General features: G+C 35.8%; 1 protein-coding gene across 1 annotated transcript in view; it reads left to right on the top strand.

The window, feature by feature from the left end:
• Nucleotides 1-17,994, top strand: part of NARS2 (asparaginyl-tRNA synthetase 2, mitochondrial (putative)) — a 124,158-nt gene that overhangs the window by 94,723 nt on the left and 11,441 nt on the right. Inside the window, exons 8-11 of the mRNA XM_004683243.2 lie at nt 1,718-1,816; nt 1,927-1,964; nt 7,652-7,718; nt 10,053-10,190. Of these exons, the coding sequence (XP_004683300.1) occupies nt 1,718-1,816; nt 1,927-1,964; nt 7,652-7,718; nt 10,053-10,190 (342 nt within the window). The remainder of the gene's footprint in view (nt 1-1,717; nt 1,817-1,926; nt 1,965-7,651; nt 7,719-10,052; nt 10,191-17,994) is intronic.

Below are 17,994 nucleotides of genomic sequence, written 5' to 3'. Positions count from 1 at the left end.
ATTCGGAGCATAAGCTATTGAAGGAGTCAATTAATTTAAATATGAACTTTCCCCCTAAAAACAGGGGTGAAAGTAACTTCCCCCAACAGTAGTCTGCTTTTCTTAATTTCCTCCCTCTGATAACATTTTATGAAAATGGTAATCTTAATGAAGAGTACTCTCTTAAATATTAAATGGGAACATTGTAGCAAGGAATAAAGTATAAGTAAATAAATATTATTTTGCAATAACTTAATGTACTTTAAAACATCAGAGGGTAAGGCTAATACTGGTTAAGGTTAGAGAAGCCTATGATTTTTCTCTTCCCATGAAAATTTACTGTTCATGAAAGACAACAATTTTGACAACCTCTGTGGTCAAAGTCTTTCTCTTACAGAAAGGTGTTTGTCTCCCTGAACAGTGAAAGCATGCTCTCCAATCTACCTATTCTTTTTTCCTCCCAAAAGAGATTGAGGTATGTGTGTGTGTGTTTTAGCAATTGAAGGCTATGACCCTTCATTTATCATTCAGTTGTTTAGTGATTTCTTTATTTCACTGCTAGCTTGAAGATGATACAACCTCAGGGTGAAAAAGTCTTTAGCCACCTTTTACTAGTCTTTCAAATTGTTCCTTACTACTAGACAAAATATGTTTATAAATATGATATTTGTTTATTTAATAAATAAGTGTATTGTTATATTATCTGTAATATAGTAAGTCTATGTAAGTTGTTATATAAATGTAGTTTATGTAAATATGAATTTTATTTATGACATAGTGTAAAAATATGAAGTTTATTTAAAATAAATATAAGTTAAAATGGTTTTGTATTAAATATCTATATGGTTGGATGTGATCATGTGAAATTACTTCAGCAGTCACTAGTGCCCCATATTTCCAGCCTTAATAAGATATGCCAGTGCTTCAGAGAACAAAGGAAGAGAGCCACCTCTGAGGCAGTCTGTCCCTATTGAAGATGTATATCTTATAAGATATGATCACATTAAATCCAACCAAAAATTCTAGTCATGATTAAAAGTATCTTAGAAATATTTTCTACTTCAATCACTTATTTCTTCTAAGAATAAATTCGTTCAAAAACAATAAATAAATTTGTTCAAAAACAAGTTTTCCGGTTAGACTTCTGTGGGTATACCACTGTAAGAAAATTCCAATATGTATGTATTCGTGTTGTATAATGATTTATATTCTTTTTATTTTATGTAGGTGTTGCTATAGCTCATAATTTCTCTAACTTTAAAGTTTACTTTTGTTTACCAGTAACTATATGTAGCATTTATCAAGTGACTTACTCTTCACAACAGCTAAAGTTTGTGTGCTTCTGTGAGATACGTACTAAGCTAAGTCTTACACATGAACAGATTATTTAATTTTCACAACAGTCCCACAATGTAAATACTGTTTTTGTACTGATTCTGTGAATCTGTTGAAATTTAGAAGGCATCAATTGGTTTGACCTGTTCATTTGATATCTTATTTCAATACCAGTATTATAACTGTTAACAAAAGGTTCAAAGATTTTTCTTTTTTACCCACTCTGATAAGTAGTTTTGCTGCCTCCTCTAATCAGTCTGCAAAAGTGAACCTGTTTGCAGTAGTACACTTAGGGCATAAGAAGCCTGATGGTTTATAATTGCTAAATCCCAGAGAGCAATGTAACTGGGACCAGAACAGGTTTTTCATATCAAGTCAGGCAATTCTGTATCATTTCTCCTAGGTGATGGAGGGTCTCTTTAAGACTGCCACAATGTCAATTCTCTCCAGTTGTCCTGAAGATATTGAACTATGTCACAAATTCATAGCTCCTGGCCAGAAGGTAATTAGTTTTGTGGATAAAGCCCAATACAGCTAATCTAAATATGTTAATTATATATGGTAAATATAATTACATTTAGTAAATTTTCATTTTTCTCTTTTCTTCACAAGGACAGACTAGAACATATGCTGAAAAACAACTTTTTAATGTAAGTAAACATCTACTTCTGAACATTTTTCATGGTTTATCATATTTGTAATACTGTTTTATAAATTTGTTGATTCGTATACCTGCTTATCACGTTCCCAGACTTGAAGAAGGTCCATGTTTTAATGACATGTATAGTTCATGTATCTGGTTTGTAGGTGCTAATCTATGTTTTGTGAATAAGTCATTCCAGGAAAAATGAACATAGCTATTGTTAGTTACATTAATACAATTCAAAGTAATACTAACTTTAGTGATCAGAATTTGGCTTGACTAGAAAATAAACTTTTAAAATAAGCACATGTTTTGTCTGCCCTTCAGTTTTTGTCATCTGCCATGTTTTTTTAACTTGCTAAAGTCTGGAAATATATGCTAACAGTTTTTAACTACTTCTTTAAAAAAAAACGTAAATGTCATTTAAGTATAACACATAATTTATTACTTTATTTCCATTATAATCCTATTTAGCTAGTACTTGATATTGGAATGATTATTCATTGCACCACTGGTATTAATCAGAAAAGCTGTTCCTTTTCACAATTTATTATAAATCAATAAATCCTTAATGTGAAAAAATGACAATAAGCAACCTCTTCATATATGGTATAAACAATTCAATATATTTCTGGAATATGTAGAAAACTGTGATACTCAGAAGAATGGAAAATTCGTTCTGAACATAGTATTGCTGGTGTCATTCTTCACTTAACATCTTTTTGGATCTAGGAAGTTTTTGTTCTAAGAGAATAAAGAATTTAACCTGTTCTTGAGAAAAAGAATAAGAAAAATTTGGCAGACTTTTCTAAGCTGAGAATTTCTAGTATCAGCCAAGACCTTTGAGCTACAAGTTAAAAGTGATGACTTGTTGAGCTTGAATGAACAGCATGGTGCAGACATGGGCCCAGAAAAACAGGAGAGTCAGGAGCCTTGTGGCAGACAGGCAGAAGGCAAAGAAGTATCATGAAAGGTTTTGAGGCTTATTTTCTTTCACTTAAACGTATATTGAATACGTGTTAGAAGCCAGCTTTTGTGCTATAATCTAGAAACTATCTTAAAGCAGTAAACAAACAGGTAGCATCCCCCATCTTCCTTGAGCTTACATTTCTGGCACAATTCATCATAGACATATCCTCTGTAAAAATGAACAGAAGACAAAAGAAGAGTAAAAAAGTAAGAATTTTAGATAGTCTGGCAGGGAAGATCTCACTAAGGTGGTTTTGAGTAAAAACCTAAAGAAAGTAAGATAACAGAAGTAAGGACATGTAGGGAAAAAATAATTCACACACAGGAAATAGCAAGTGCAAAGGTGCTGATGTGAGAGCATGCCTGGTATCTCCAACAGGAGTGTGTAGGGAAAGGGGTGAAAGAAGGTAAAGAAAGAGGGGGATGGAAAATCGTGTGTATCTTTAAGGTCACTGAAAAGTCTGGGGTTTTTGCTTGGGTGAGGTGGGAAAGTTGTGTTCTGTACAGAGGGCTGACTAGTTCGCATAGTGTTTAAGGATCATTGGCTGCTTGTTGAAAATAACTTGTAGTAGGATAAGAGTGACAGTAGAAAGCCAGGTAGACAATTATTATAGTCAGCCAGGTGAGCATAAATGGTGGTGTGGGCTAGATATTGCCAGAGAAACAAGTCCAATATGGTATGTATATATAGAGAAAGAGTTATTATAAGGAATTAACTTATGCAGTTCTGGAGGCCTGGCAAGTTCCCTTAAATCCTAATAGAGTACTTCCTATTGGAGTAGATATCCAAAGGTATCTACCTAATTCAAAAGGAAACCCACACACCTGTGTTTGTTGTATTTACAGTAGGCAAGATATGGAAACAAAATAAATGATCAAAACAGATGAGTGAATCAAGAAGATGTAGTATATATACACAGTACTATTCAGTAATCAAAAAAAGACAAATGCATGTCATTTGTAGCAAAATGGATAGAATGGATTGGATTATATTAAAGAAATAAGCCAGGAGAAAGGTAAATAACGTATGATGTCACCATACTGCTTTACGTTATATGCCAGACTAGGTGACTTGAAAACATTCCTACTACATCTAGAGCATCTAAAAATCTTAATTAAAATATAATATTCTGGACTCTCCCTGGTGGCACATGGGTTAAAGCACAGCATTATGAAGTTCTACAAAGCCACTGCAGCACGAGTTCAATCCCTGGCAGGGAGCTGACCCACATGACGTGGCTACCTCTCCTGACCCACCTGCTGCTCCCCTCAGCAGTGTTCTTTGTCATTCTGCCTGTTCTGCTCCCCTCTCTATGTCTGGTGAATCCTCTCACCCACCACACCTCTGGCCTGTACCCCAGTTCTGTAAGCATAAATAAATCAATCTTTAATATATATATATATATATATATATACACATACATATACTTGTATATATGTGTGTATATATATATATATATATATATACAAATATTCTTTTAAATGCATTGTTGAGTTCACTAAAAAAGTAAGAGAAGAGCTAGAAATGAAGAGTAAACTGAATAAGTGACAAAAGGCTGCGGAGTCCTAAAGTGGAGGGCACAGGATATAGTAGGTGGTTTGCCAGACCTTGAAACCAGAGATTTCAACAGCCATCAGAGGACAGAAGAGTAGACCCAAGTGTAATGAATTAGAATTGAGATAATGCCTCAAATACGTACATGCATAAACACACATGCATGCACAAAAGATACTGTAGGATTTGCATTCTTTTGAATACATAGATTTCATTGTATTTTTGAACACTGACTGTAATTGTTTCATATAAAGATATATTTTTAAAGTATGTTATATAATAATTGAATTAAGGCTTTATCACACAAAAATAGAATTCAGTTCCTTTATAATGTTATGCTTTAAAAAAAATACAGAATACCTTTTATTTTCTGACCATTTATCTAGTAATAATTCATTTAGCTTACTCTAATAGCTTCAGAATAATTTTCTTTACGTTCAACAATAAAAATTTGGAATATAAAAGTAATTTGATACTGTATCATACAGTAGTACAATGCCTTCTCTATTCTCAGCACTTTGGAAATAATTTCTGGAAAAGAGAAGAATTGTGATTTTCTATATATTCAATATACCAGGAAAAAATAGCAGAAAGAATTGGCAAGTCACTAAATACCCAGAGTCAGAAATGTAATTTGAACTTAAAAACTCTGCCTCAAATTATTATTGAGGCAGAAGACCACATCCCAAATAACCAAAGATATTTAGACATGAAAAACCTTTTTCCTAATAATATGACAGTAAACATATCAAAATCCCAGTGCTTCTCTTTTGATTGCTCTGTATTGTTCAGTATGAGTAGATCATATCAAACAATTGATGGAATTGAACAATTGATGGAATAGAGTGCCTAGGCAGAAAAGAATTTTAGACAATATAGCCCAGTCTTCTTATTTTACCAATGCAAATAGTTTATTTTTTTCATGTTTGATAGTACATTACAAAAATTTATAAAATGCTTTAAGACAAGTGATTTACGTAGCTAGTAAGTGGTAGAGTCAGGAAGAATCCAGAACCCATTACCTATTTTGATTGAATATATGAAACTATATGGCTTATTATCTAAGCCATTAGAAACTTAGACTCTGGAATCAGCATATCAGGTTATACTTATATGGGTGATTTTTTGACAAGTTATTAATATTCTCCTAGTTTTAGATTCCCTTATAAAATGCTTATTTTAAAATTACCACTAATTCCAACACCACCACCATTCTTACCTAAGAAATGTCTTATTATTTAATACTTGAATTTAAGTACAATTTTTTTTTAAAGATTTATTTGTGCATACAGAATTGGGGTGCAGGCCAGAGGCTCAGGGGCGGTGAGAGGCTTCACCAGAGACAGAGTGGGGAACAGAACAGGCAGATCGATGAAATACACTGCTGAAGGGAGCAGCGGGCGGGTCAGGAGAGGTCTGCCATGCCATGTGGTCACCTCTGGGGCAGGCGGGAATCGAACTCATGAGGAAGCGGCTCAGTGCTGTGCTTTAACCTGCTGCGCCATCATGGAGGGCCTAAGTACAATTTTTATCTTAGAAAAAAAACTATTCAAAACAAAGCTTTGGGGCCTTTAATTTACTTTAAGATACAACTCTTTCTAGTTAATTACTACAGGTATGCACTTCATTTTTGCTTCAGAGAAGTTTGTGTTGAATAAGTTATATTTTGAGCACAGAGTTCTTCAGAAAGTTTGTAGGCTTTTAAAAAATATCATCCTAAATACTGTGTAGAGGACAGAGGAGAACCTAAACTTTCATATACATTGGTGGGCATAAAATCATGCAACCTGTAAAAAAGGAGCAATAACTTTGAGAATAGATAAAATTTGCAAATGCAGGTACCTTTTGATCCTACAATTCTGTTTTTTCCATGTACAAAACTAATATGTAAGAATTGTTTATAATAGCATAGAGTAGATGTATGCAATCATGATTTATAACAAAGTTTGGAAATAGCTGGGATTTCCATTAATAGATGATGACTGGTTAAACTATTTAGGATACATCCATATGATAGAATTTTATATAATAACTTTAAAATGAAAAAAAATACTGGTACTAAAAAATCTGCAAGGTATATTACTGAGTAACAAATATTTCAAGGAGTGTGTCTGTTATATCCACTACTGCCATCTACTAAATTAAGTAGGAATGGAAGGGACATATAGTTAACTTTTAAAAACCTATGTGCACAGTATTACCTACTCAGTTAAATTAAAATAAACCCTAGGTTTGGTTTGCTTTAGGTATATTGGTTTCTTACTAAAATAACCAATAATATTTTTCCTGAAGTCTTAAAATGCTTAGAATATGTTCTGAAGCCTTTATCATGACCTGAAAAAATCTATAGGATCTGACCTCTGGATACCTATCAAATTTCCTAATACTCTTACCCTTGTTCAATATGCTATAGTCACATTGACCCATTTTTCCTTGAAAGGGCCAAACTTTTCTTCACTTTAGGCCTCAGTACTCACTGCTCTTTTAGCCTGGAATACTTCCCCCTCAGATATTTATGTGGCTCAGCTCCTTACTTAGTGAAGTTTTCTGCTCAAATGTTGCCAACTCAGTGAAGATTTCTCAACCATTTTACCTAAAATAGCTCTCTCAAACCCTCTGAATTCTTGCCTCATTTTTCTCTTTATTGCCTCAGCAGTTCCCTGCCATTATATTTCTGTTTGTCTTTCTCCCACTCCCCACCCTTTCTCCGCACTACCCCTCTACCACACACACACACACACACACACACACATCAGCTCTATAAGGTAGAGGCTTTGTTTTATTTACTGTACCTCCCAAACCTAGGACATAGCAGTTGCTCAATATGTTTGTTGAATAAATGAATGGTGACTTCAAGGAAAGACTTGCTCTTTTAGCCTCAATATTTCATACCTTTTATTAGGACATTGGCATAGCATGAATTGAAAGAAAATCTCTATTTTCTAAAGTAACCATCTCCTCTGTGTGTTTTAAACGTAGATCAGGAGTGGTGTTATCAAATGGCTACTTCTCTTCTTGAGGATCAGGCTTTCCTAATTATTTAATGATCTCTTAATATTCATTTATGACTTCAAAGAGTGTTTGGAAACTGCCTTTCTAGTTCAGCAAGGCTAGTTAACAGTAACATGGTTGAATTAACCCTTCTCTGCTCTTGCCCTATTTCCCTCTAGCATTTCTTACACTGAAGCAGTGGAGATCTTAAAGCAGGCATCCCAGAACTTCACTTTCACCCCAGAGGTAATACAGTATGTTTCCTACTTGTTCTTAATTATTTCATTAAGAATCATTTTAAATAATTTAATTTTTTATTAGCGATGTGCATATTTCTTCATGTGCATTCAGCTTTTGTTTGTTGTTTGTTCAACCTTGTTGAAATTGATTAGAATAAGCAGTAATTTAAAAGTAGAATCATATCACTTGGAATAACAGTGACTAAAAGATTACGAAGCTGATTTCCAGTTTAAAAAAATAAAAATCCTAAAAAAGAATGGTCAGTGGTCATCATAGAAATCATTTAGGTATGTCTTTTCCAAAGTATATTCTGAATGGTGGTAAAAAAGTGCCAGATAGAAAAGGTTATGTAACCAAATAAATGTGGGTGACACATTAATCAGGTTTTGTTTTTCTATTGAACTCTATAGAGCCTCCAAAGGATCAGATAAATTGTAAGAATGATCTTCAGAATGAGAGTGGGAAATACACCCGTGATGGTGCATGGGTGAATTGGTGGTGGGAATTCTATGGGGACTACACCTGAGAGGAGAAAACAAACATTGTAAAAAAAAAAAGAAAAAAGAATGATGATGTAAAAAAAAAATATATATATATATATAAATAACACTAATATTTTTAAATACATCTTTTATGGCCAAATATGGCCAAGATATAGGTAGAGAGGTCACATGATGATACAGGGCAGCAAGGGGCACTAAACTAGGCTATAAACTAGGCCACAAACACTGTCCAAGTAGTTTACGGGTAACTATTTGAATTTTTCACTGGTGCAGGCACAATTACAAGACTTCTCAGGTTTAGGGAACAGAAAGAAAAGAACTTATTTAACAAACTGGGGGAGAGGAGGAAACAAAGCATACTAAGACCATTTATGACCATTTACTTTACCCAAAGCCATGTCCAGTATTTTCTAGTCCCTCACAAAGGCGGTTAAAATGGTGTTTTGCCACTGAGGACTTGGAGTTCCTCTCTAAGATGGCGTCTTCTTGCGACTGTGGACATGCAGAAGCCAAACTATGGGCCAAGACCCAACTTACAAACACAGCAAAAGACAAAACAGCTGTAGTGGCCAGATAATGACAAACAGCTGTACTCACACATTTTTAGCAAGAAGCCTGGCCCCTAGCTCTCCTTTTATCCTTGACATGCTGCAGGCAGGGAGACCACCGACTCCCAGGTCTCCTGTTTCCTTTCCAGGCCTACCAAAACTATTCCAAAGCAACTGCTTGGATAAAGCCCTATACAATGGCCGCTGTCACACAGCCCGCACCCACAAAGCCCGCACCCACAAAGCCCACATGGAGCTGCCCCTTGTCCACTGCCATCACGTTATCCAAACGTTGCCACACCTTATCACGCTGCACTGCAGTGGCCCAGGCCCCCAACCCCAGGCCAGTTTTACAGTCCCTCATATTACTTACCAGTCATTCCACCCCACTTTTAGCATTTTTCCTTGAGACTCTCTATTTTCACCAGCAAACCCCTGCAGGGGGCACCACCTGTAACAGTTTACGTTTTTTTAGCCACTGGTTGCCACCAGTTAAAGATTTAATGGTGGGAATGTAAAATGTTAGAGGTAAGTCTCTTTTCTATGTCAGTGCTTCTTGCCTATAAGTAGAATATGCCATGGGATTAATAAGATACTGTTTATAATCAATCAATTTCTTCATGTAATTGGTTATTTAATGTTTGTCTCTTACTTTGGAAGCTTCATGAAGTCCAGAACTCTATTTCTTACTTATATATCCAGTGTCAGGTATATTCCATGATACCTGCAATCTAATAGGCACATTACTTTTTGCTGAGTAAATAGATGAATTGATAGTATTATTAAATATTCATCAAAGAACATCTGATATGTGAGTTGACTCTTTTATTAAAAAATAATTCACTTAGAGAAGCATTTAGCCAAAGATTTAATATTAGGAATATTATCTTTCATCATTTAATTTCCTGAGATTTAGGAACAGTAACTGTGGAAGAAGCTGTAGGCAATATTAATAAAACTGTGACTCTGAAGTCAGTTTTCATACTGTGGAATGTGCACTTTGTTTTCCTGTGATGCTATTCGTCTGCTAGAAGCTGCTTCTGAAATGGGGACAGAAAACACAGTGTTTATCTACTATTTCAGCACCTATCTTTTCCAAGCCTTTGGATCTTCTTGTTAACACATCTCTGTCTGGTTTAATTAGTCATTTGTGTAATCTCAGCAGACAGTTCACACAACATTGAACCTCAGGGAGAAGACCTTGAAACTGACACAGGTTATTTTCAGGTACTATATTATATGTTTCTGCTCTGTCTTCTCCTTTGCTAATTTCTTTTTTCTCATTACAGTGGGGTGTGGATCTACACACTGAACATGAAAAGTATCTAGTGAAGCACTGTGGCAACATACCAGTCTTTATTGTTAATTATCCATTAACGCTCAAGCCTTTCTACATGAGGGATAATGAAGATGGCCCTCAGCACACAGTAAGAAATTAAATAAATCTTCTCAAAGTCTGAGTTTTTCCCTCGGTTTAATTGCATTACTCTTTGGCATGCTTTCTTAAATTACATCTGTCACTCTTTTCCTCTTAATATGATAAACATTTCTAAAGCACCTCTTAAAAATCACTCACAAAGAAAAATCCCAGTGTTATATAACATACCCCTCATTTCTATCACAAGATGGTGGTCTTAGCTTAACATATGTGAATATAGGTGTCTTCTGTTTTCCTTTGTTTTTGTTAGTTTTGTTTTTCTGTTTTGTTCTATTCTGTTTTGTTTTCTTTTAAATAACTGAGAGGAAGTAGCCTAGAGCACTGTTTAGCAATATCAGGTCTATCAAATTAAATACTGGCTAGGAGGCTGGAATCTGGGTAGAGGAAATATGCTGGGCAAGAGATGATAGTGGCATGATCAGACAGAGAAAGAAGTAGCATGACAGAGTAGGAGGTATAGAGTACTTTGTTTTGGCTATCAGAAGTAGTGAGGGGAAGGCTGTGGGGGAGGAGGTCTGGGCAAGTTCTGCTGTCAGCTGGCTTTTGTCTCCTCTCTCGGTCTTATCTCTGCTCTCTTGAGCCTTCCTGACTGTTGTTTTCACCCCTTAGTTGAGTTTTTATTCTTCTGGTTCCTTTTTCTTTTCTTTTCTTTTCTTTTCTTTTCTTTTTCTTTTTTTTTGTCTTCTCTCCTTTACAAAATTATCAATAACAAATGGTAAGAATATATTTGACCCTTTAACTATTAATTGAATAGTTATATATACTTTATATCATTAATTATAGAGATCTATGAGACATGTATGTTTATTTCAAAGTATCTCCAAAACTAAACTTTGCTATCTGGTTCTTTTTACTTGTCTCTAGATAAATACTGGTAGCACAATGTTGATCAGGAACCTCTAATAAATAAAATGTCCTCATCTTAGGTATGTAAGATTATCTCTTTGAACATATTTCCTGTTTTCTCTTAAAGTATCACTAAAACAATACTAGTCACCATCTGGTAGATTCCTGTGAGTCAAAGCATGAACATCTCATCTCTAAATCCCAAAACAACCTTTCCAAGAAACCTATTATTTCTCCCATTTTACAGATGAAAAACTGGGTGCAAAGGGATTGAATTTCCTGAGGTTGGCGAGAGTAAGTGACAGCACTGGTATTCAAACCTGATCCCCTCTGGCTCTGATTTCTGTGTTATTTTCTAATCTATCACTAGTTATACTGCCTCAAAAATCACAAATAATATAAAATTACATTTTAGCTATTAAGCTTCTCTTCCTACCTTCTATACAGTATTACTGAAAACCAGTGAACAACAAGTTGATTTTTTTTTTAGCTGAATTATTATAACTTTTTTCTCCAGTGTATTGTTTTATTTTATATTAGATACACAATCTTTTTTTTTTTTTCAAGGTAACATTGGTGTATGTGATTCAAAGGTAATAAATCACCTCTTGAGAGGCATGTCACCACACACACCTGCCACCAAGGCACCCATAGAGTGTCACCACAGTCCTGGAGGCTCTCCACACTTTGCTCTGCACCCCTTAACTCAGCAGACATAGTTCTAGGCTTGTTACTGGATTTATTTTGATTGACCCCTTGTTTAATTTCTTTATATTCCACATGTAAGTGAAACTGTGCCATATTTTGTGTTTCTCCTTCTGACTTATTTCACCTAATTTTCCCCCTCCAACTCCACCCCCGTTGTCACTAATGGCAAGTTTATCTTCTTTTTTTAATCACTGAGTAGCATTCCATTAACACAGTTGGTTTGTGATTATCACTTTATCATTCTCATCTTCTGCCCTGTGAACCCTCTGGTGGAACTGACTATGAGAAGTCAGTTGGCTCACAGGTTGGCAACAGAAAAGGAGGAACAACTAGAGCACAGATCATCCAACCTTAAATAATTCAATATTGAGCCTCCAACTTGCAATGGAATTCTTAAATCAGGCACTCTCACATTTTTGTGTAATAAAAATAAATACATTTTATGTATTCTTAGATAAACCACCATATATCTTTGAGTCATAGTTTCCCATTTGCTGAAAGTGAGATGATGATAGTGTCCAAAATTATACAGATTAAATTAGTTAATATATGAAAAATATATAATAATATGTTTAAGTGGTAGATAGTCTGTGTGATAATACATTCCTTTCTAGATTTTAATCTTTATTGTGATGAAGCACATATGTTATAGCATCTTTGTATGTGCATATTATCACATCATAACATGCTATTACATAAGATTCCTTAAAAGGCATAAACTGCACTCACAAATACCTTTTACCTTTAGAAGTACTAGGAGAACTTCACTATGGCAAATCTCTCTAGTATGTGATCTTATAGCTTGAAACTGACATTATAATGGGGCTTTAGTATATTCTACAATTTATGCAGTATAGCTTCTCAGAGTTAAATTATTAAAATATAGTTTACTTAAATTATACACATTAGAGGGCCTCCCTGGTGGTGCAGTGGGTTAAGACGCAGCACTATGAAGCAATCCATAGCCACTGCAACATGAGTTAGAACCCTTATCAGGGAGGTGACCCACATGGTGCAGCAGACCTCGCCTGCCTTGCCCACTGCTCCCTTAAGCCATGTATTTGAGTCAATCTGCCTGTTATGCTCCCCACTCTGTCTCTAGTGAATCTTCTCATCCTCTCTACTCCGCCATACCTGTGGCCTGTACCACAGCTCTTGTATGCACAATAAATAATTCTTTAAAAAACTGTACCCATTAGAAATAGACTGTAATATTGATTTATTAGCAACCTGGAATTACTTCAACCTACTTGTGTAAAATGCCTTCTTCCACCCTAATTTTATTTTTTCAGTGGTGAATGAATGTACTTTGACCAGATAACTTAATCCTGTGTTTCTTACATTAAGGCTGTGATCAGAGGTTACAGGTAGGGTTTCAAGAATTTCTGCAGTGGGTGCAACCTAAAAAATGAAAATATTTGTTTCATAGTTCCCTCTGTAAGAAAGGACAGGAAAATGATTAACCTGTATTGTGACATTTGGCCAGAGGTAATAAATGTAAAATAGTATCTTTATTTTTTTCCCATCCCTGCCCTAAAATGGTATCTTTTTAGAGTTAAAGTTTCTTCCCTATCTCTCTCCCTTAACCACATCCCACCCAAGAAAAAAAAAGAAAGAAAATGAGAAAATGAAGTTATGCACTGTGATGTAGTTAGAGGTATGCTGGATTTGAAATCCAGCTCTCATACTGGTTAACTGTGTGATATTAGGTAAATCTTTCCAAACTCTGTCTTATTCCCCCCTGCCCCTATAAAATCAGAGAATTAGTTATATGACTGCTGAGGTATTCAACCTGTTCTAAGATTCTCTAAATTTGTCCTTATTTGGTATATTAGAATAATAAACATATTTGATAATTTGAAGGGAGCATTTCATGGACCTCAATAAAATAGATCTAAGCAAATATGCATATGTCATATGTCCCTGACTGAGTCCCTGAGTAAATCCCTCAAAGTCTGATGACAAATTATTCAGATAGGAAAATAGTTCCATGGGGAATATCCATTCATTCCAGCCCTGTGTGACAAGGAAATTTGATTGCACAGTGGTCCATGATGAGATACCAGTATTACTAGATAATGTTTCTAATTTTAAAAATGTATCAATATTAATTAGAAAATCAGAAAAATGTTAGTGTTAGTGTAAATTCAATAAAGTATACATTTGTGAAGCCACCTCGGAAGGCAGAATAGTCAATCAAGGGTGTTATGGGTTTCCATGGATTGGAGCTTATTAACTGACCTGTGTCGAAATAACTTGAGCTTTAGGCTAACAGAAATAGGGATAAAGGGTAGTGCCAATTTTTCCCATGTTTAGGACTGATGATAATCCTGGGACTTTATGTCAGAATTGAAAGTGTATGTTTTAGTCCATCTCAAATATTCCCAGACCAGCCAAAATTCAACCACATGGCTGGTTACCTTAGCCCATCTGCACCTTCACAATGTCACAACTGGAAGGCCCTCTTTCCTAGTGGTACCTTGTTGTTTTCAGCACATAGAATGTGTCTGTGTCAGCATATAAAGCAAAGGCTTGTAGAGGCTGAAACCACAAGTATGTTTCCTATGATTTGTGGAACATTCCTCTTCTTTTGATAATAGTATGTAATGTTGCCTCGTTGTTGGTAGCAGCCTGTGAGAAACCAGATAAGGAGGCGTTCAGTTTATGTTTTTCATCAACATTGAAAAACGCTGAGATAGATAGAGGAGAGATAGCACAGGGACATTAAACTCTCTTTGAAGACAGCATACAAAATGTAGTGTATTGAAGGCCGTTCCTATCTAGCCTAACTGTTTTTTTAATTCAAAGCCTTAGTTTTATTTTCAGTACATTGTTTGGAATCAAAGGGTAAGAATCAAAAAGGAGTGTCATAAATAGAGTTCAGGGTTTGTTCAGCTGATACCGACGCAAACTATTTCTAGACAGCATGCCCCTGCAGCTGTGTGACTGGGGCAAAATCAAAACTCATACACATTATATGAAGATAGTCCAGGCAACATTCTGGCACAGAAGATGTGCCGGGAGTGAAATACATTCCGTTAGAACAAGAAAACTTTGCAAAGAACATAGTAAAATTTGTGGCCTTCATTGTTATCTGTGTAGGAGCATGAAAGAACAGCAGCCCTCCCCCTTACTTGAAGATCCCAGAGAGTCCTAGGAGCACCATGGAGAATTTAGCTACAGAAGTGTTCAGATTTGGTCAACTTTGAATTATGTGGGTGTTTTCGAGTGCAACCAGTGAATTCTCACTCTCCCTAATCAGAGGCAGGATTTCTTCACCCCGGGCTTTTGAAGCCAGCCTCAGACTCCCACACACCGCAAGCCAGCCTGCCAGCTCATACAAGCAAGTCATAGTTACCAGCTAATGTTTTAGGCAACTTGCATGCCCTTCCCTCACCATGCATCACTTAGTAAGCGTGTAGCCAAGTAGCTCACTACTTCTTAAGAAATGTGTGTGATTCATTTCATATTTTGCCTTTTGTGCACATTTGTGTCATAGTTTGTATTGTATTTGTATATGCCTTTTATATCCACTAGACCCTTGGAAAAACAGGCTGTTTATGTAATAATTTAGCCCAGTACTTACCAGGGGGAGATACAAGATAGAAGAATCCTACTCTGAATCTCAACCCTAACTCAATGATAAGGAAATTGAGGGGTTGTTCTAATAACCTTTTGAAAATGCAGTAATTTTTGTTTCATATCCGAAGAAAGTGCATCTCTGTTAAGTTTATGGGTATAAATGTCTTTATTTATTGAGTAATATTTTACTGTTAGAGCTTCTCAAAAGTGTACCAAATCTCTTGATAGACTAGAGAGTATCATTATTTTTAAAAAGTAGGAAGTATAGAATCTGATGTGGTTGAAGAGAAACTAAACCTAAACTAACAGAAAAAAAAAAAAACACAGTTTGTGGGAAAAGGAAAGAGAAACAAGTCCTTTGTGAGCCTTTCTTCACAGCAGGACAAATTCTGTCCTATATAAAAAAAAGAGTAACTTTTAATCATGGAACATTTCTGATGCATTGGAAATGAATCCCTTACCCAAAAGGTACAAACCTCTTAAGTGGGGAAGCACATTTAGTCTCTATTTTAAAAGGAGAAAGGAAGAGAATTGCCAGGGTAGGGGGCAGGGGACATGGGGGAAAAAAAAAAAATAAAAAGAACTCTCTCCCCTTTTCAGAGAAATTCACTGACCAGAGTGTAAATTTTCAAGCTATCTAGACAAAGACAGGGCATATCTGATATATGTGTTTCTTTTGCACATATATCACAAAATTAAAATAGTAGTGACATGGAACTTTATCTAGATGTCTTCTAAAACTTTTATTAACAAAAATTGACAATTTTGGTGGTTAAGTTCTTTCCTATTAATAAGTTCCTCTCCCATTATACAGAGGAATTAAACAGGGAAACTACTATTCTGGCCTTAATTTTTTTTAAAAAAAATTTACATATATTTTCACATCGTTCATTTTCATACATTGTTTGATTTCTCTCTTAGGTGTAATCCCCATAAAATTCCCACCACCAAATCACCCATAAACTGTCATCATAGTCTCTTGTGCTTTTCCTTCCCCTGTTTTGATCCTTCTTCCTCTCCCTCCCAATTGATAGTTTGCCTGCTAGTTCTGTCTCTAACTATTCTTAATTTTGATTAACAGTGAGGAATTGGTTGAGAGAGTAGAGGTGTAAGAGTTCAGTATGTGAGAAGATGAGGGGCATCTTAGCCAGTTTATTGCATACAAATAAGTTGGCACACTTCTCTCAGGGATATTATAAATCCCTGTCTCGTTGACATAGCTTAGTCATGTAACTGGCATTGGCCAAAGAAATATGAGAAGATATAACTTAGATATATTACTTCTGGACAAATGTACATAATCATTATGTACACAGTACATAGTCATCCATACTTCTTCTTTTTCCATCTGCCACAAGATCAGAAAGAGGCTTTTTCATCAATTTCAAATTATTATGGACATGTAACACAAACTCAGTAAAGCCAATTCACTGTTCTAAGACAGTGGTTGTCAATTAGGTTTTCATTTGTCCCTCCACCCCCATCAAGGAGAAATTCAGCATGTCATTTAACATAAAAATGTTGGTGACATTTTTAATTGTTACCAAGTACGGAATGAGACTGGCATCTAGAGGGAAGAGGCCCCCTATGCTACTGTAACTATTCTACAGTGCAGATGTCACACCCTCCAAACTTAAGTACTACCTGGCCAGAAATGGCACTAATACTGGGGTTGGGACACCCTGTAGTAAGCTTCTAGATTGTTTTTCTTTTTTTTTAAAGATTTATTTATTTATTTGTACAGAACTGGGGTACAGGCCAGAGATGCAGAGGGTGAGAGGCTTCACCAGAGACAGAGCAGGGAGCAGAACAGGCAGATCGACAAAGTACATTGCTGAGGGGAGCAGCGGGCGGGTCAGGAGAGGTCTGCCACGCCATGTGGATCTCCTCCGGGGCAGGCGGGGATCGAACTCATGCGGAAGTGGCTTTAGCTTTTTAGTGCAGTGCTTTAACCCACTGCGCCACCAGGGAGGGCCCAGCTTCTAGATTGTTTATGACTACAGCATAGCCTCACTTGATTAACATAACAACTATCATGTTATAGCCAGTGTGGAAATAGTTGAAATTATTAATTAGTTAGGAACTGTGGTTATTAGGAAAACAAGTTTGATAGAAATCCTGGGGGAGAAAAATGCAGATACTGTTTATGGTATAAGATTTTGAAGGTAACTCAACAGGTTCAAGAGCTTTCAGTTCCACAGCTATGGCTGTGCAGTTGCAAATATTCCAGATAAACAAAAACCGACAGAAAGGTCTAAAACCAATGCAGTTGCACACTGAGTTCTCCAGTGAACTCAAATATTAACATAAAGGAGGTTTATAGTGAAAGATAAACAGAAGTCTTCTATTATCCTCAAAAAACAGCGTTAAAAAAAGTAAAACAACCAAGATCCAAAATTAAAGACCTGCAAAAAGTGCCAAGACTCCAAAAAGGTGTTTTGCTTTAGTTGTGTTAACTGCAAGATCAAGTGAAAAATGGATCTTTTACTTGATACTTATCACCTGTATTACAAATACAACAGCCGAACAGCTCAACAGAATTGCCTGTGCCTCTCATCACAGGCCACGAGCCACCAACCTTAGCTGGACTACCTGCTTCCTGTTCTTCCTCGGAAGGTGCTAGAATAGCTTATAACTAGCATTCTTTTTTTTTTTTT

Source organism: Condylura cristata, unplaced genomic scaffold (genome assembly GCF_000260355.1).
Source record: "Condylura cristata isolate star-nosed mole 26May11 unplaced genomic scaffold, ConCri1.0 scaffold00015, whole genome shotgun sequence".
Taxonomy (NCBI): domain Eukaryota; kingdom Metazoa; phylum Chordata; class Mammalia; order Eulipotyphla; family Talpidae; genus Condylura; species Condylura cristata.
Note: the sequence above shows the minus strand (reverse complement) of the source record. Positions and strands in the feature narration are given on the sequence as shown.